We start from the raw sequence: 20,521 nt of genomic DNA, 5'->3' as shown, positions 1-20,521 counted from the left end.
AGGACCTGGGCAGTCACCTGGTAGGGAGGAGAGGAGTGCTCACTTGGCCTCTAGAGCACCTGCCATGAGCTCATGAGCTTTCAACAGATTCCCTCCATCCTGAGGCTGCCACGCGATTCAGAGGTTGGAAAAACAGAAGCCCCTCCTCTTCCATTGTCCAAACAGTGGCCCCAAGGATGCTGACCCGCTTGCGGCCACACAGGGCATTATGGACACAGTAGTCAATGAAATCCAGCTCCTTTGTGAATTCTGCCTCAGGCCTGGAGGTCAGTGTCAAGGAGGCCTTGGGATCAGGAGGGCATGATGCCCGGAGGGAGTGAGGCCCAGGGAGGGCTGCAAGAGGATGTATCCTAAACAGAAGGAACAGAATACGCTCCTGCCAGGAGTCCGGGGCTAAGGTGGTAAATTCACATGTCCCAGCCCCTGAAAGTGTGTTTCAATAGGGAACTGTGTATCCTGGCCCCTGCCTTCAGGATGTCTGGGCTCTGACGGTTGGAAAATAAACAGGAGTTTATAATCCAGTATAGGAAGGAGCATAGGATTCATAATCCAGTTTGTGAAGCAGCTTGCTAAAAATAGGGGCTCTGGGAGCCCATTGGGAAGGGTCTAAATATGGAGTTCAAGGATAAAGGGAAGCTTCCTAAAGAAAGCAGTGAACGGGCACAGAGTTAGTGGGGGAGAGGGTGGGGGAGGAGGCAGGAAGGGGAGAAGGCCGTATGGGGAGGAGGAATTCTTTAAAGAAATCCTAAAGGGCTTGAGATAGTTGGTGTGGTGTTTTTGTATGTGGTGTGGATGTGTGTGTGTGTGCTCTCTGTGGTGTGTGTGTATGCATGTGTGTGGTGTGTATATGTGTGTCTAGTGTGTGTACACCCACGTGTGTGTGTCAGAGGTAACAGGCAGGGAGGGCTTGGAATGACAAGATACAGACCTTGTTTCCTGAAGGCGAAAGAAAGCCCTTGAAGGGTCCCGTTTTTCAGAAGTCCCCACTAGGCAGCAGGACACCTGCAGAGAGCAGAGCAGAGGTGGGACCATCCACTTAGGAAGTTATGACAGTGAACTTTTCCCGTCTGAAATTTCACGGATTGAACTCTAATAGCCCAGGATTGTTCTGCTCATAGGGACTCGCGTGGAGAGAACATAGGCTGTGAGCTGGGGCTGGAACGTGGGGTCCTGGGAAGCACAGACTTTGGGAGCAGAGTGTAGTCAGTGCCCCCTGCTTCAGGGCTCAAGGTTGGAGTCCAGGCATCCGTCTGTCCATCACCTATAACCCCATGTTTACTGGGTGACTGCATGGACCACAGCCCACTCTGTGGGCTCCACAGAGAGCTGACCATAGACCCGGCACGGTCAGACCTCACATACATGCACAAAAGAGCCCACAGAGGCGCTTCACCAAGTTGGTCAGCTGCAGGTGGTTGGCCATGAGTAACATGGATAGACTGTTTGATGGCCTTTGGTCACCATAACAAAGAACTACAGGCTGGTGGCTTAGAACAGAAGCTCATCTGACGGTTCTGAAAGCTCAAGGGAAGATCCGTGTGTGTGCCTCTGTCTAAGGAGGTTGGCAGCAATGCTCGGTGTGCCTCGGTCTATAGACTTGTCATCTCTCCCAGTTCTGCCTGCACGGTCGCATCCCCCCCTCCTCTGGGTCTTCTTGCTTCTTTTCTCTTTTTATAAAGACACACTGGTTGGATCTAGAGCCTGCCGGAATCCAGAGAGCTCTCAGGACTCTTGACTTCGTCTGCAAAGGCCCTTTATCCTGATAGGGGCACGTTCCCAGGCTCTGGGGGTTAGAACGTGGACATCTTTTGTTGAAAACAGCTGCTCACCCAGTAACCAAGGCTGCCCATCCCCTCCCTTCCCCTCCTCTCCAGTTTTGTTCCTTCCATCCCCTGTGCCTCAGCCACCTGCCTGAGACAAAGCCTGGGAGCTGCTCCCAAGTGTCCCCACTTCCTTGGTTTGCCAGTGTGAAGGGCTCTACCCAACCACTCCATCAGGTCAGGAGGAAATGTTGCCCTGACCAGCCCAGATTCCTCCCCGCAGCACGCCTGCCCTTCCTTCAGCTGGACCCTCCATGGCAGTTATGATGAAAGCCTGGTAATCATAATTCCAGCTGCCATTTGCGGAGGGCCTCTATCCCAGGAGCATTATATGTGCATAATGCCATGAGAAACAAATTAAACTAGCCTCCTTTAGCAACTATGATGTGAGACACCATACTGCACCATTTGATGCATCCCTTCTCATGCCCGCACAACAACTCTGGGAGGAAGGACATATCACTCCCACTTTACTGATGAGCAGACTGAGGCTCAGAGAGGGTGGGTGACTTACCCAGGGTTATGCAGCAAAAAGCTGGATTATAAGCTCTGGTCCGGCTGTCCCCAGAGCCCAGACTTTCTGCATGTCTGTGACTTCCCAGTTTGAATTCTTTAAAGAAGACATTCATCTCTACCCAGCACATTAGACTTGCCTTACATCTGTTTCAGCCTTGATCTCACGGTCAGGTTGATTCAGTTGTTGCTGTGAGCCTTGCTTGGCCAATGAGGAAGCGAGGCCAAGCATAGGTGGGTGGTCCCACCGTTAGTCAGCAGGAGGACCCGGAGCAGAGCACCCCTCGCCTGGCCCTGGGTCCAGCCTCCTGAGCTATGTGCTCTTGAGAAACGTACGGTACCTCTAAGATGCCTAGAGAACAGATCCAAGCCCTCAGTTTATCCAGGAGGGAGTCAAGGTGCAGCCACACTCATTCATCAGTGTCAAGCTGTCAGGGCCCCATCCCTTAACACACCCCCCCCTTCATTTGTTTGTGAAACCAAACTTCCAAGCTGTCCCCAACATCCTGTGTCAACTGCCCTTCTCTGCCTTGCTTTGCAAAGTCTCCCTTCCAAGCTCCGTCCCAATCCCCAGCTCTCTTTGAAAGCCGGAACGCTAACTGCACTTCGAAGAGCCTTTTCCAGTTCCTCCACTCGTGCTGTCTCTGAGCTGTGGTGAGTGTCATGCTCCCCCCTGCCCAGGGGGTGAGAGCCATCTCTTGGCACTTCTTCCCCCCACAACTGGGGAGGGTCATGGAGGTCTTTATCAGCCAGGCCTTGGAACCAGGTCCTTGAGTGGACTTGAACTAATCACAGCTTAAGCTTCTGTAGCCGATACACTTTGCTGGACTTCAGGGCTCCCAGCCCTGGCAGAACGTGGACATCTTTTGTTGAGAACAGCTGCTCACCCAGTAACTAACCATATTCATATTCACATATGAATATGAACTAACCATAACCATATTCACAGTGTGGACTTCTGAGAAATCACAAGAGAAGAGAGAGGGATGAGAAGCCCTGCCCACCACATGTCTGCCTACAGATGTGGGTCTCAGGGCCTTGGGTCCAGGGTTCCAGAAGTCTCTGCTAGGATGCCCATAAAGCCAGGGTTCCCGGTGCTTTTCATGGGACACCTTTGCTACTTGGTGTTTTATACTTTCAAGGTCACTGGAAAGGATGTTCCATGGACCTTTAGTCTCATGACGGTGATTTTACTGCCTGGAAGAACATCCTTTTGGAGGGGGCATGAAATGTGCTGTTAAAGACATTAAGAGTCAGGATATTTATCGCCCCCTGATATGCTGGGCAGTTCTACTTCCTTGGTCTCATGTAGTCTCATGTAGTTTCCCACCCCCCAGGGAATCAGGGTGGGCCTGGCTAATTCCCTTCAGAGAGAGCCCAAGACTGGGGCTCAGGGAGGCAGAAGCAAAGCATGGGAGGGAGTTCAGGCTCTCGCCATTGTCTTGTATCTGCCTCAGACATATTCACAGCATGTCAGAGATAAAAGGAGTCCGATTTCCAGCAGAGGAACAATGTGGCATGCTGGAGAAGACCCCGAGCCTCTGAGATGGGGACTCAGGGCCATGATCTTTTTTTTTTAATTAATTAATTAATTAATTAATTAATTTTCAGTATAACAGTATTCATTATGTTTGCACCACACCCAGTGCTCCATGCAGTCCGTGCCCTCTCTAATACCCACCAACTGGTTCCCACAACCTCCCACCCCCCACCACTTCAAACCCCTCAGATTGTTTCTCAGAGTCCATAGTCTCTCATGGTTCACCTCCCCTTCCAATTTTCCCCAACTCCCTTCTCTCCATCTCCCCATGTCCTCCATGCTATTTGTTATGCTTCAGGTCCATGATCTTATCCCTGGCCTTCTGTCTCCAGTGTCCTGTTCTCAGGGAGGAAGGGTGTTGGTGGAAAGTACCTGCTGGGGAAGCAGGGTCTGGGTTTGGGTCCAGAGATGTGAGGAGGAACTACAAACTTCCTGTGCCTCTCTCCTATCTGACAAGTGAGAATCATAATAGTAGCTACCTGTGCTGGGTTGAATAGTGTCCCCCAAAATTCATGTCCTCCTGGAACCTCAGAATGGACCTTATTTGGAAGAGCATCTTTGCAGATGTATTTAGTTCAGATAAGGTCATTCAGGAGTAGAGTGGGCTCTGAATCCAGTGACTGGCATCCTTAAGAGGATGGTGAAACTTGGACACAGAGATGCAGATACACAGAGAGGAGAAGGCCTTGAGACAGCAGAGGCCAGATCAAAGTGCCTGCTGTAACTCCAGGGATGCCCAGGAGTGCCAGCCGCCACCAGAAGACAGAAGACACAAGGAAGGACCTTCTCCTGCAGTCTCAGAGGAGCACAGCCCTGCTGACACCTTGACTTTGGGCCTCTTGCCCCTAGAACCAAGAGACAATGTGCATCTTGTAAGCCACCCAGGTTGTGGCTCTGTGTTGTGGTGGCCCAAGGAAGTAAGGCCAATAATTTACCCAGTTTTTGGAAGAACAGGTTGATACAGCCCTTGTTCAGACTGTCTGGGTTTGACTCTCCGTCCTGACACGTAGGGCCTTTTGAATGCTGGGCACACTAATGAGTGCACTCAGGGCCACAACTTCCCACACTCGAGGGTAGATGGAGGGTCCATTGGAGAGGTCATTGAATGGATTGTCATGGGGAACATTTGCTCAGCGTCTGGCCCACAGTAAAGTGCTCAGTACCTAGGAGCTGCCATCATGGCGTCACACCCCACCCTTGCCCCCTCAGTGCCTGAGGGTAGGGATCCCTGGGAGCAGGGTACAGGCGAGGACTCGGTTCAGGGCACTGGCGAGGTGAAAACAGCACAGGGAGGTGATTTGGGAAGGGAGTCAGGGAGGAGAGGCAGGAAGACTGCCCATAAAGGGTGTGCCATCCAGCCAGGTGCCCTGTGGGCCACTTCTCAGACTTATGCCATGGAAAGGGCAAGGGTCCTGCAGTCTAGATGCTGCTCCTGCCGGTCTGTTGCCTGGGCAGCAAAGCGGGCACCGCGGACAGAGAGAGTCCTCGAGCAGAGAACAGCAGGGCTGGCAGAGGTGTGTGCTCAGGTGGGGCGGGCCTGGGGAGACTTGGCACAGATGCCGCATGCCTCTCAGGGCTGCGGACATTGGTGCATTTTTGTCTGTTTTCCTCCTGAGCTGTGCACCCCTTGAAGGCAGTGGATCTGGCCCAAGTTCTCCGTTTTCCAGATGTGGACAGGCTGTGACAGAGCCAGAACCATGCACCAGTAGCTTCTCAGAACAGAGGCTTAAACCCGGAGGTGGAAGTGCAGGGAGAGGGTTGCCTTTTTTTTCCCCCGCTTTGGTAAATGTTGGCCTGAATGTTTTCCTCTTTGATTGTTGCTCAGGTATGTATCGTGCAGAAGCGAGACACGAAGAAAATGTATGCCATGAAGTACATGAACAAGCAAAAATGCATTGAGAGGGACGAGGTTCGGAACGTCTTCCGGGAGCTCCAGATCATGCAGGGGCTGGAGCACCCTTTCCTGGTCAACCTGTGGTGAGTGACGGCATGCTGGGCTCCCTCGTGCATCTCCACCGCAGAGCCACTGCAAAAAGCCTGCTCTGCCGAGAGGAAGCTTCTGCCTGGTAGAGAGATGGGAACAAAATTTTCTGGATGCAGATACCCTTTTGAATGTTTTGTAGAATTGTGTTCTCTGATGGCTGTTTTGTGGAGTACATTCTCTCATGACATCTGGAAGATCTGCTCACTTTTCATATTAATTCTGTTCTCTTACCTGATGAATCGGGAGATGAAAATAGATTTTGAAGAGAAGGCTTTTGTATTTCTGAGGAAACATGTGGGAAGCTGTAAGAGAAGGCCAAATAGAGGGGACTTTGGTTTTTTAAAAAATGTCACCCGTAGTGTTGATGGCAAGAAGGCCTCATGATGGCTGCCCTGAATGGATATGCTAAATTCCAAGTTCTGACTCTGGCCCAGAAGGCCCTTTTCTGCATCCCATTCCTGGCTATTGTTTCCGCTTCAAACTGGCATCCTTGAAATGCCACCTGCCGGTGGTTCCCTGCCCCTGTGCCTTTGCAAGGACATTTCCTCTTCCTGAAATTTCCACCTGCGTCTCTCCTCTGCCCCTCATTAACGGAGTGCACTTCCTCTGACCAAATCCCCATACATTCCTTTCATCCAGCTTAGGGGGCCCTTGGGGCAGGAGACTTCCCTCAAGCACAGGCACACACAGGCCGGCTGAGTGCCCCTCACTGTGTCCACCGTGTCCCACCGGGTGGGTCTCTGTTTGACCCACCCGCCCTTTTTGCTGTGAGCCCCAACCCAAGCCTGGGGCCTTAGGGAGGAATCCCTTGCCCCTTGAAAGCAGGGGCTCTCTTGGTTGCTTCTGGGAGCCTGACACAGTCACAGACACGTCAGAGGTACTTGCTACAGATTCCCAGTGCTGGGTCTGTTGAAGGGGACAGAACAGGCTGTTCTAGGACACAAATTCTGGCTGTTTCATTGTGCACCTCAGGTGAGCATCCTTCATGACCCTCAGTGGGAAAGTCTAGTCTAGTGCGTACTCCCAAAAGGCTGCCACCCATTTTTTCCTTTGCTCTCCACGCTTAGAGGCACCCCGAACCAGGGTGATAGACCAAGGCGACACGAGTTGTCCTGCTTGGGAAAACCACAGTGCGCCTGGCAGGCACCACGCACCCGGGCGTCTCCATGGGGACAAGCCCAAGTCTGTGTTACAGGCTCGAGCCTGAGGCACAAGCGCAGGTTCTACGTGTCTCCAGGCAGCGAGCCAAACCCTTCAGTGGTTTGTGGGAATTAAACCCTCCCAGGGGACTCCTTAGAGTGGAGCGCCGGGTCTGGATGGATGCCCGGATGCCTGACGCGTGTTGAAGGAGGGGCTTAGGCTGGCGCCGCCCCTCTGGAGGCACCGCCTTTCTGTGCTCTCCGTTGATGTGCTGCCAGATGCAGGTTACTGCCACCCACCCAGGACGACGGCACTGCGAACTGCGCGGGGTGAGGGAGGGCGCTCTCTGCCGTCATTGGGCCCCATGGCATGGCATTCCCAGTGTGAGCAAGAGGGAGTGACTGGCTGCTGGAGTTCAGAGTCACATCTCGAAGTGTCACCCATTAATGGTGATAATAATGCCCTTGGCTGGGACGCCTGGCTGGCTCAGTCTGTGAAGTCTCCGACTCTTGATGTCAGCTCGGATCGTGATATCAGGGTCATGACATTGAGCCCTGCCTCTAGCTCCGCACATAGGGGTCTGCTTGGGATCCTCTCTCCTCCTCCCTCTGCCTCTCCTCTCTCTCTCTCTTTCTCTCTCTCTCTCTTTTTAAAAGATTTTGCTTATTTATTTGACAGAGATAGAAGAGGGAACACAGTACAGAGAGTGGGAGAGGGTGAGAGAGATGCAGGCTTCCCACTGAACAGGGAGCCTGATGTGGGGCTCTATCCCAGGACCCTGGGACCATGACCTGAGCTGAAGGCAGAGCCTTAACGACTGAGCCACCTGGGCGCCCCCACCCTCCCTCTTAAAATAAAAATAACTAATGCTCTGGTTTACTGCTAGGACCATTTGGACAGTCAGCTGAGGGGGAGGGATAGGAAGGTATGTTTTCTGTAAATGAAAATCTTGCCCACTGTAAGAGGTTGTAAGTTGTGTGTCTATGTGTGATGGGAGGTGGGCAGTTCCAGCTCTGGACGAACTGGAAGGGCTCCTCAGCCCGCTCATCGTTCCTGAGCACTTCTCACAGGGTATGGCTCAGATTTATGCAGCTATAGGGGCAGAAACTTAAACTTGCTTCAGCACAAAGCAGAATCTCTTGGGTTTTGTAGCAAAGAGGTCTAGAATTCCTGCAGCTTTGGTGTCTGTCTCTTTTTGGTGTTAGCTTTGTTTCCAGAGCTGTGACTTGCTCTGCCTGCTGCTTGCTCTGACTCCCTGTTAGCCAAACAGTCTCAGCAGAGGATGAAGGGGATGGGGTGGGGGGTGGACCTGGTTCAGGTCACGTGCCTATTCCTGAAGCAGTGGGGGAGGGCAAGAGGTGAGTCCCACCTGTATCTCTGGAACCCAGAATGAGGGAGGAGATAGAGACCCGCAGAGGGAGACTGGAGCCTGTTTCTGGGAAATCGTAGTGTGTCTGCCAGGTGGTCGGAGCCTATCACCTGCTGCAAGGCAAGGGCCCTGGACTCCCTTCCTCAGAAAGGGAAAGCTGGGCTCAAAGAAGATAAACGGAACTGTGATTCAAACTCAAGGCCATCCCACTGTGTCCGGAGGTTTTCAGAGCAGGAGAGATGTGGGGAGAGGAGAGGAGGGCAATGTTAGATGGAAATGACCTCTAACATTTATTGATAAGTATCCCTAACTTCCCTCATCCTCCTAACAGCCTCGTTGGTTTCCTGTCATCCTAATATTTTGTCCCCATTATACAGATGGTGTAACCGAGTCCCACTGCGAGTAAGTGGAGATGGGACTGAAGCCAGCCTCTCTGGCATCAGCCCCTTCCCCACAGCTGGCGCGAGAAGGCCTGAGCCCTGTCGCCTGCCCTCCTGCCAGGCCTCTTCTGGGCTGCCTCTCTGGCCCCTGCTGGAAGGGAGCAGAGTGTGGAATTGCTTGATGGGTTCATAAGAACATCGCCGCTTTGCATTAATTACACGTCAGCTTTCCACCTCCTTCCACCTTCTTACAATTTCACAGCCTTGGAAATCCCTCCCCGCCCCCGTGCCCCTTCCTCTTCGGCTTTTTTGCTGACGTACTCTGTAACTGGAAGGTGAAGGTCGGGCATTGATTATTTGCATGGCAGTTTTGCCCCTGAGGAATGAATGATGTGTGTTCCCAAGCCTGTGATGATCCAGGTGGTTCAAGAGCAATATTTTTACCTATTCTAAGTGGTGCTGGCTTGCTCTCTAGGGCTTAAGACTAAAGGGACAAAGGGAAAAGGGAAGGAGAAATCACACCCAAAGGAGGGTGAGGGTAGCACATTAGCAGGAGCCCTGGAGAGGTGGGAAAGGAGGGGAGGGCTGGAGAGAGGTGGGGGGGAGGGGAGGAAAGGAGAGAGGTGGGGAGGGGAGAGGGGGACAGGAGAGAGGTGGAGGGGAGGAGAAGGCAGGGGAGAAGAGGGCAGGACAGAGGTGGGAGGGGTATCTCAGCTCTCGGGCTCAGAGTCTGTCCTCGGGGGTTTTAATGGCAGCCCTGCCTCTCTCATGCTGTAAGGCTGCTGTGGACTGAACCATGGACTCCCCGCCCCCCACCCCGCCCCAATTCATATACCGATGCCCGATTCCCCTGTGTGACTGTATCCAGGGACAGCCTTCAGGGGTCATTAAGGTGACATGAGGTCATTAGGGTGGGGTCCTGAACAAAACAGAGGGTCTCCTGTGAAGATGAAGAGTGTCTCTCTGTGAGATGATGATGACACAGTCAGAAGGAGACTTGTCTGCAAGCCAGGAGGACACTTCTCGCCAGAACACGACCATGTCGGCGCCTTGATCTCAGGCTTCCAGGCTCCAGAGCTGTGAGAAAATGGCCTTCTGCGGTTGAAGCCTGTCAGGTCATGGACTAGAGCGGCCCTAAGAGCGAACGGATTCCCTTTGTCTCCCTTTCCTTTCTTGTTAAATGGGAAAAGAAGGACAGCTATGCCATAAGGCAGCTGGAAGGACCAGATGGGATACCACTGTGCAGGTGCCCCACGGATCAAGACCCGGAGATGGTGCTGACCGTCTCAGCCCCGCTCACTGGGGCAAGCCTCCACTGCTTGCACAACTCACTTAGTCCCCCATTCTCGGTTTCAAAACCCATTTCCACTTACTGGGTTGCCTACATTTACAAGATTTGCTGTTGAAATGTTTCATTTAAAATTGCCCCCGTGCATCTCCTGACCATTTTACTGCTGAAGTCACCATGGGAGTGAATACCTGGCAGGAGAGGATGAGGACACACGACCCACAGTCATTTCAGACAGTCCTCATAGCCGGTGTGTGTTTCTAGAAGCTTCCCTGAGTAGCGGCAGACCAAGTTAAGACATAGATCTCTGCATGCCATGGGAGCCAAGAGAGACACCCCCCCCTTGAATTAGAGCCTGACGTTGTAAGTGCGGAGACTACTGTGTAAGGTGTTTAAGTGTGGGGCTTCTCTGACTGAAGCAGGGGGGCAGGAAGGAGTTGGGGGGGGGCAGACAGAGACCAGCAGCCCTGCCCCCCCATCCCTGGGAAGCTTTGAAGAAGGATAAAAGCCCTTCACAATCCCTAGTTGCTGAGCAGCCTCATTTCCATAAAAATAATCATTGCTGGCCTTGACTATGGCTGTAGTCCCCCACCTGGCATTTCGACTTCCAGCCCCACCTGTCCATCACCACTCTGCCCTGCTGGGGTGTCCTGGTCATTTCTGGCCGCCGTCCCGGATTCTGATGGAAGAGGCATGTACACAACAAATTGTATTTCTCACTGTTCTGGTGGCTGGAGGTCAGGGTGCTGGCATGGTGGGGTCTGGTGACAGCCTTCTTCCTGGTGGGCAGATTCCTGCTAGGTCCTCATACAGGGTGAGGGCGAGAAGGAGCTCACATTTTCTCTCTCTCTCTCTCATTCCTTCTTAAAGGGGCACTGTTCCCACAATGAGGGCTCCACCTGATAACGTACTTCTCACCCAAAGGCCCCACCTCCAAATACCACCCTGCTGGGGACTAGGGTTTTAACATACGGCTTTTGATGGGGGAAGACACAATCATCGAGTCCAGGGCACTGGGCACATCTTACCAAAGTGCAAATCCGAGATCACCGTCTCTCTGTGTAGAACCCAACAGTGGTGTCCCCACACCCACAGACTTCGTGTCTCTCCATGACCAGGCGACTGCTACTAGGCCACCCTCTCCTGCTGACACCAACCTCGGCTACCACCTTGCTCCATTTCTGTTCCAACCAAACCAAGTGACGAGTGGCACCTGTCATTCGTCTTGCTGTCTTTGTCTCTGGGGCTTTTGCACAGGCTGTTTCTCCCACCTGGAACACTGTCTCCTTTTGTTCACGGTGAGAACTTCTCCTCCTTCCCCAAGTATCCATTCACTAAATAGGTGTATATTGGACTCTGATTGTGCACCAGATACTATCTAACTTTCTCAGGGTACAGCGATGAAGGGAGCCTTGTCCTCTTGGAGTTGATAGTCCAGGTTCACGTCCTCCATCGAGCTTCTTCAGCACTGCCAGACATGTCCCCAGCTGGTGGGACTTTCTTAACGAACAAGGCAGCTCAGTCACATTTATCTGCTTGTGGGTCTGTTGCCACCATCAGTAGGGAACTGCTTGGGGGATGGGCCATGTCTATTCATCCCCGCATTCCCAGTGTCTGATGCCCAGTAAATTCATGCATTCAGTGCTAAGGGCCGGCATGCAATACGGTAAACACTGTCCCAGCATCGGAGACAGACTCACTCTCTGTCTTCATAGTGCTTGCAAACATTAAGCCAACAGTTGATGTGCTCCCCTACTTTCTTCCTGACACCTTGAGTAGTCACTGTCCTGTGGGGTCCTGGGATAACTTAAAGATATATAGATTACTCATGTCACCCATGCGCTGGGGGTCAGGTGATCTCCTGGCCCACCCTGGATACACAGATGGAAAATGCTCATGGGGTTTTCCAAGTCAGTAACTTCCTCAGCCTCCATCTCCATGGAAACTGCCTTAATAAAGGGGGCAGGAGGTGATGCTGGCTTGTTCAGGATTCTTTTTACAAACTTTACCGTTTTAGGATTTGTTAATATCACTCATAACTTCTGGCTTATGCTTTCAAGATGACAGATTGCCCACATTTTATTTTTTTTTAAGTGCCATATGTTTGTTATTCTTAAGGGGACAGGGTTGGGGTCATGCCTGTGGAACGGGAGGGCCCACATTGCTTTCTGACATCCATAGGGTAGGCCCTGGACTATGGAGAGGGCGGGTGAGGAGACAGAGGTCGTGCCATGCAAACACAGGGCGCATGGGAGGTGGGGCTGGGCCTGGGGCATGGACTCTGTTGTATTAGACCATCCCTGCAAGTGAATGGGGGATCCTGCAATCAGTCATGAAGGGCATGGGATTTTCCCAAGGTCATGTGGAAGAGCAAAGACTTACCTTGGACCTGCCATTGGTCTTTGGGGGTACTCTGCTCTCCCCATCTCCTGACCCACCATGACGCCTATTTCTGACTGCTCCTGATATTTCCCATGTGTTTTTCTGAAATTAGGAGTGTCCTGGGCCCATGGGGAGCTACAAAATTCATCCCACACTTCTTCAATGCCTGATAATATTAGTAATACCACTCTTCATGGATCACCTACAGGGCGTGACATTTTTCCTATCATGTCTTGATTAATCCTCAGCAGCTTCTCATGGGGGTGGATGTTACTATCTCATTTACAGTGAGAGAAACTGAGGACCCGGGAGTTAAGTAATTTGTGCAAAGCTACATAGCTAACAGGCGGCAGCATTGGGATTGAAAGCAATAACATAGCAGTAAATAAATCCTTAACAACCTAGGTTGCAAGGGAAAGACAGCAAGCCCTGAATTGCAGAGTTAGCTGATTTCCATATCACGGCTTGCTGTGGACTGAATATTTGTGTCTTCCCCCAAATTCATATGTTGAAGTCTAACCTCCAATGGGTTGATATTAGGAGATGAGGCCTTTGGGAGGTGATGAGGTCATGAGAGTGGAGCCCTCATGAATGGGATCAGTGCCTTTATAAGAGAAGACCCACAGAGTTCCCTTCCCCATCTGCTGTGTGAGGACACCATAAAAAGCCATCTATAGAGCAGAAAGCTGATGCTCGCCATACACCAAATCTGCCTGTGGCTTAAGCTTCTAGCCTCCGGGACTGTGAGAAGGAAATTTCTGCTGTTTATAAGCCACCCATCTATGATATACTGTTATAGCAGCCTGGATGGACTAAGACATGGTTGAATTCAAACCGACAGCATGATGTCAACCAGCTTGCAAAATTTCTGAAAATTTCACAATTTTTGTGGCCTGTGTAAGCCAGCTCCAGCACAACCCTGACAATCCCAGATCTGGCAGCAAAGCTTTTGCTGTCTCCATACCCATGGTCTGTGAGTTGGGACCAGAGGTGAGCCTCCCACACATGAAGATGAGCCAGGGATGAGCCCTGCCCTCAAGGAGAGGGATGCTTCGAGAACAATGGGAGGAGGAATGTAGTGCCTGTGCGCTGGATAGAAAGTGGAAAGTGGAAAAAGGTCCTTCCCTTCCTAGGATGCTGTTCTTGGAAAGCTTCAGTTTCCTTGTCTGCAAGGAAAGTAGCTCCCTCCCTTCCATGATTTGTTTTTATATTATTTTATTTTATTTCCTTTTATTTTATTTTATTTGAGAGAGAGTGAGAGAGCAAGAGCACGAGTGGGGGAGGGGATGGGCTGGGGATGGAGGCAGAAGCAGACTCGTCACTGAGCAGGAAGCCATACTTGGGGCTCGACCCACAGACTCCAGGATCATGACCTGAGCCAAAGGCAGACACTTAACTGAGCCAACTGAGCTCAGCCACCTGACAACTGAGCCACCCAGGTGCCCACTTCCACACTCTGTGAAGGCCGAGGCAAATGAGATCCAGTGGATGAAAGCCCGGTGGAAATGATCATTTGTTGGAGAGATGTACCTTATTATACTTCCTTCTGATAAAAACTGAAATATGACTAATGACCTGCAAATCCTTTGAATGGTTTATATGCATGAAACTCTGGTGGGAGGCAGGGAGCCTGGTTATACCTGTGAGGACCGCAGACAGAGCTGGCGGTTGCCTGAATACCTGGCAAATTTGTGTTAAGCTCACATCCCAAAGAGGCACAAACATTGCACTGGAATTGATACATTTTAATGGGGAGTGCTTACCTGCTGTAGCGAGCTTAATTAAATTGGAAGCTGCAGCACTCTTGCTCCTCAAATTTTTGGTAGTCACAAGGCAGCCTCCCTCTGTTTTTCCCCCAGCCAGGCACCTGCCCTCCTCCAGCCCACTCAGGTCTCTGCTCTTCTCCTCCCTCTGCCTGGAATAATCTCCTCTGGGCACCTGCAGGCACAGCCCTTCACATCGCTCAGATCTTTATCCACTGTGACCTTCTGTTGGAAGCTTTCTCTGACCACCCAACTTAACACCCCGCCCTGGCTGTCCCGAGTCCACTAGCCCTCTTCTTTGCTTTATCTGCTAGAGCGTGTGCCACCTTACAATGCACCATGCCTATTATATTCTTACCTTGCTCCTTTCCTTTTTTTCCTTTTTTATTAACTTATTTAAATTCAATTAGTTAACATACAGTGTATTACTAGTTTCAGAGATAGACATCAATGATTCTTCAATCTTATACAACACCCAGTGCTCATTCCATCATGTGCCCTCCTTAATGCCCATCCCCCAGTTACCCCATACCCCCGCCCCCCCCCCCTCCATCAACCCTCAGTTTGTTCCCTAAAGTTAAGAGTCTCTCATGGTTTGTCTGCCTTTCTGATTTCCTATTATATTATTTTCCCTCCCTTCCTTTATGCTCCTCTATTTGGTTTCTTATATTCAACCTATAAGTGAAGCCATATGATAATTGTCTTTTTCTGACTGATTTATTTCACTCAGCATAATACCCTCCAGTTTCATCCACGTTGATGTAACTGATAAGATCTCACCCTTTTTGATGGCTGAGTAGTATCCCATTGTGTGTGTGTGTGTATATATATATACACACACACCAATATATACACACACACCACATCTTTTTTTTTTTTTTTTTTTTGACAGAGAGAGAGAGATCACAAGTAGGCAGAGAGAGAGGGGAATAGCAGGCTCCCCACTGAGTGGAGAGCCCAATGTGGGGCTTGATTTCAGAACCCTGAGATCATGACCTGAGCCAAAGGCAGAGGCTTAACCCACTGAGCCACCGAGGCGCCCCCCACATCTTTATCCATTCATCTGTCAATGGACATCTCAACTCTTTTCACAGTTTGGCTATTAGGAACATTGTTGCTATAAACATTGCCTTGGGGGGGGGGCCCATTCAGATCACAACGTTTGTATCCTTTGAATGAATATCCAGTAGGACAATTGCTGAGTCATAGGGTAGTTCTATTTTTAACTTCTTGAGGAATCTCCATACTGTTTTCCAGAGTGGCTATACCAGTTTGCATTCCCACCAACAGTATGAGAGGGTTCCCCCTTTTCCACAACCTCATCAACATCTGTTGTTTCCTGAGTTGTTCATTTTAGCCATTCTGACTGGTCATTGGAGTTTCAATTTGTATTTCCGTGATGCCGAGTGATGTTGAACATTTCTTCATGTGTCTGTTGGCCATCTGTATGTCTTTGGAGAAATTTGTGTTCATGTCTTCTACCCATTTCTTGACTGGAATTTTTGCTTTTTGGGTGTTGTATTTTATAAGTGCTTTATAGATTTTGGATACTAGCCATTTATCTGATAAGACCTTTGCAAATACATTCTCCCATTGTGTAGGTTATCTTTTGGTTTTGTCGACTGTTCTCTTTGCTGTGCAAAAATGTTTTATTTTGATGTAGTCCCAATAGTTCATTTTTGTTTTTGTTTCCCTTGCCTTTGGAGACATGTCTAGCAAGAAGTCGTTGCGGCTGAAGTCGAAGAGGTTGCTGCCGTGTTCTCCTCTAGGATTTTGATAGATTCCTGTCTCACATTGAGGTCTTTCATCCATTTGAGTCTATTTTTGTGTGTGGTGTAAGGAAATGGTCCAGTTTCATTACTCTGCATGAGGCTGTCCAATATTCCCAGCACCATTTGTTGAAGAGACTGCCTTTTTTCCATTGGACATTCTTTCCTGCTTTGTCGAAGATCAGTTGACCATAGAGTTGAGGGTCCATTTCTGGGTTCTCCATTCTGTTCCATTGATCTATGTGTCTGTTTTGTGCCAATACCATACTGTCTTGATGATTACAGCATATTTTCCGTGTCTGCTTCACACACACGAAGGAGGGCTGGCTCCCCAAGGCAGGGAATTCCTGCCTGCATTTTCACTGCTCTGTTCCCAGGGCTCACAAACATGTCTTGGCATTCAGTAGTTGCTCAGTTAGTATTTGTTGAGTGGATGAATTGAATGAGCAAATATCCTCTTCTCCAGGGATATCACACAGGGAGACATATGTGGGCAGGTCCCTTGGTTTTTCACTGACACTGACCCACCCTGACCTGGAAACCACAACCAAAAGTGAACCCTTTAATCCTCTAAACCCAGTAGAAATTATTTTGCTAATCTATGCATTGACTGAACAAGTGGTGTTTTCACCCTCATACTTCTGATCCAGAGTAAGTTTGTGAAGCTGGGGAAGGAAAGTGACCTTTCGTATTCTGATGTCTAATGGTGGTAATGGTGATTCTGATGGCTAACATTTATTAAGCACTTGCTGGGTACCTGGCCTTGTGCTAAGTGTTTCATGGGAATTACTCACTCTTCACCAGGGACTGTCTGGTGGGTGCTTTGCTTCTCCGTTTTGCACAGACTGCTGAGGCAGAGGAAAGCTCAGTAGATCAAGCACTGGTCCGCACTCCAGTGCCACAGGCCCATTGCCAAGAGCTCATTCGCCCAGCACATGTTTAAGACGTGCCTCTTCCTTGCTGACCACTGTCCTGGGTGCTGATATTTGCAGAATAAAGTAGACATTGCCTCGCCCATGTGGAATGTCCTCTTTCCCAGTCTAGGTGGGGAGCGAGGCAAAAATCAGATCATTACACAAATGCGTATAATTCAAGAGAAGGAAGCGGAGGATACTCTGGGACTGAGAAGTAAGGGGACCTCAGCATCCCTTCGTGGCATCATGGATACCCTGGAGGAAGTGGCACCTTGTGGGTATCATGGCACTGAATGCTCACGGCAGCTCCCCGTCACAAGTGTTGTTATAGATGCAGAAACTGAGGCTCCCAGAGCTTGAATGGTTGCTTGTGCAAACCCCACAGTGAGTAGGGGCTGGGGTAAGGATTCATGCGCAGCCTGTCTGACTCCAGAGCTTACACTTTCTAGAACATTGCACTGCCTTCATTTTCCTGGCTGATGCCATAAAATTGTGAAGGACTCAGTCTGCTCCCCTCTGGATGGTCCAGAACATGGATAAAAATATATGGTCCATGTATATAATGGAATATTATGCCTCCATCAGAAAGGATGAATACCCAACTTTTGTATCAACATGGACGGGACTAGAAGAGATTATGCTGAGTGAAATAAATCAAGCAGAGAGAGTCAATTATCATATGGTTTCACTTACTTGTGGAGTATAAGGAGTAACACAGAGGGCATTAGGAGAAGGAGAGGAGAAGTGAATTGGGGAAAATCAGAGCGGGAGATGAACCATGTGAGACTGTGGACTCTGAGAAACAAACTGAGGTTTTGGAGGGGAGGGTGGGTGGGGGGATGGGTGAGCCTAGTGGTGGGTATTAAGGAGGGCATGTATTGCATGGAGCACTGGGTATGGTGCATAAACAATGAATCTTGGAACACTGAAAAAATAAAATTAAAAAAAAATCATGAAGGACTTTCGGAGGGAAAATAGACATACCATTGGAATCTTACCCATTAACTAGAAATTTGACACTGCCCTTCTCTGGTCTGCAGTTTTTCTCAGCTGTGGACTGAAAGCCTTGGGCTGTGTCCACTAGTTTTCATTTGGCTTCCACAGGACCCTAGGGTGTCCAGGAAGTTCCTTAGGGGTCCCTGGGGCTGATGGGGTTGAACGTGTCCTGCTGCTTTCTGCATTCCCAACTCTTATGTGTCAGTGGTTTACCTTTGGTTTCATTTAAGGAAGGGTTTTTGGCTGCTTACCCATATGACAGCCAGGAGCCTACAATGTGTCTCCCACTCTGTGAGTCTGAGATTTGACAACCCACAGGCTGCTTTGTGGGCTAAGGACTGGGCCCAAGCACTACTAACTTTTTTTTTCTTTTTTTAAAAATTTATTATTTTTATATGTTATATTAGTTACCATACAGTAGTACCTCATTAGTTTTTGACAACTAACTTTGATAAGCAGAGAGGCATGACCTAGACTAAGTGATCAAATTTAAAAAAATAAATAAATAAAAGAATGGGTTTAATGAAAATTTGGAAAATCAAAGGTGGCACATTAATGGTTAAAGAGTGTTATGTTCCACATACAGAAGACACTGCAGGGGTCAAGAAAGAACCACTGTGCATGCTCCCCACTCAGCCAGCACCCTCGCAGCTCCCAGGGAGTCAAGAAGTATGTCCAGATAGTAGAGAACAGAAAACAGATTGTGGTAAATGTCTGCTCTCAGGAAAACGTGCTTACTGATAAGTGGCCCCTGGTGCTTCTGCTGGGAGAACCGTTGCAGAGGCAACAGTAAATGACAATATCAATTTAAAAGCCACATTGCCCATAAAGGGCAGGAATTTCAAGGTCTTATACCCAAAGTGGTGGTGGTATATTCTTAGAACATCCATCACCAGGATCTGCTGTGATGCTCCCCGATGTTGAATCCCCAGGCAGACCTCTGCTCTGCACACCTACTGGGGGACTATCATGCCCCTTCTACAAGGGGCAGCCTGATCCCCAGGGATCTGGAAGGTCAAGGTTGAGCCTTTTGATCTCCCCTGTTCCCCACTACTATATCCCCTGCCGGTTCCCCCTGAAGAGGTGCCCCCAGACACTGCCCTTTCTAAGGCTCTGGCTGTGCCTCCCTGGGTCACAGGAATGGGGGAGGCCCCTTTCTAGGGCCATTGTCCCCCTCTGCTCCTCCTGACCTCCACAGTGCTGTTGGACTTTGCCCTCTGTTGTGTTACTTCACCTCTGCAAGACCGGACCTCATTCACCCTCCCTGCCTCCCAGCCCTTTCCCTCCAGTAGACCATGGACCTTCTTCCCATGCAAAGGAGAAAGAAAGGATACAGTGCTTAGCTTGGTCTGTAGATGACACAACAGAGACGTGGAGGGTGGAGTAATTTCCCTGGCATCATGGGGCCAGCAGGGTGGGAAGTCAGTATATTGACCCCTATCCATCTGACAGATGTGCAAGAAGGGATTTCAGTCAGCAGACTCTGAAGCCAGATACGTGTGCTGGATTGTTGACACACTGGACTGCACTGCGAACTTAAAAAGCCTGCCTCATCCTTCAGAGCCCTCCCTGCTGAGCACCTCCTGCCAGAGGCAGAGATCCTTCTTCTGGCAGCACGTGGCTTCTGCTTCTGCTCCTGCGGTCCTGCCCTGCTTCCATCTGAGCGTCTTGAAAGAGGGGCCACAGCTTGTTTTTCACGGGCACAGTCCCAGGCCATCAGCTCCATGCAGCTCCGGGCTTTCTCTTCCATGCTGTCCTGTTTTATTTATAAGGCACAGTGCATTTCTGTCTCTGCTGTCAGTGTGTTTGCTCATTTCTTTGTAGACTTTTTCCAAGATGTCTAAAGCACTTCAAACAGTAGTAAGCATAGGTAGGCACTTGATAATATATTGGTTATGTGGGAATTGGGTGTTTGCACTCCATGCATGACTTAAGGCATGGTAGATACTCAGAAGATGAAAGAGAAAAGAGGGAGGGAAGTTTGGAAGGAAGAGAGGAGCTACCTGTCCTTCCCAGTGGGTTTTGGAGGGGAGGGACCATGCCTGTTCATGTCTTCATCTGAAGCTCCGAGCACAGCACCACACAGTGCACGCATGAGAAATCACCCCCATAACACACTGAGTTTAATACACAAACATATGTGCCAGAACAATGGAATAAGGCACTAAAATGCTTCCTGCTCTCAGAAATCCTTTTCAGCTTTTATTTTTAATTATTTCTCCACCATTCATTACCAAATCGCATTTTTTTTGTTTGTTTTTGTTTTTTAATTGTCAGGGCACACGCATTCGATTTGCTACTGTGTTCGGCAAGATAGGTCTGAGCCATTTGCTTACACTCAGGAGGGAAATGGAGCATTTATAAAACATATTTCTACCAGATTATGTCACTCCAGCCCTTCGGCTGCTATCTCCCTTCCCCCACATTCTCCTTCAGCAACCTGGCATGCCCCAGGCTCAATGCAACCAGTAAAACAGTTGTGGAAATGACCCTGCAGAATGATTATCCACTTTCTAGATGATAAATTCATCCTGTGAGGTCATGGAACAGGAAGCTGGAGTCTCTCATGGTCACATGCACAGCATCTTTGTATCTGCATGTTTTTATATCAACTCAATTTCTTATGTAACTGAATGTGATCTTAAAAGCTTGGTATTAATAAC

General features: G+C 49.7%; 1 protein-coding gene across 3 annotated transcripts in view; it reads left to right on the top strand.

The window, feature by feature from the left end:
• Positions 1-20,521, top strand: part of STK32B (serine/threonine kinase 32B) — a 398,863-nt gene that overhangs the window by 136,493 nt on the left and 241,849 nt on the right. For all 3 annotated transcript variants that reach the window (XM_059380707.1, XM_059380698.1, XM_059380690.1), the window contains one exon: positions 5,699-5,850. In XM_059380707.1, the coding sequence (XP_059236690.1) occupies positions 5,699-5,850 (152 nt within the window). The remainder of the gene's footprint in view (positions 1-5,698; positions 5,851-20,521) is intronic.

This window comes from Mustela nigripes, chromosome 1, assembly GCF_022355385.1.
Source record: "Mustela nigripes isolate SB6536 chromosome 1, MUSNIG.SB6536, whole genome shotgun sequence".
Lineage (NCBI taxonomy): Eukaryota > Metazoa > Chordata > Mammalia > Carnivora > Mustelidae > Mustela > Mustela nigripes.
Note: the sequence above shows the minus strand (reverse complement) of the source record. Positions and strands in the feature narration are given on the sequence as shown.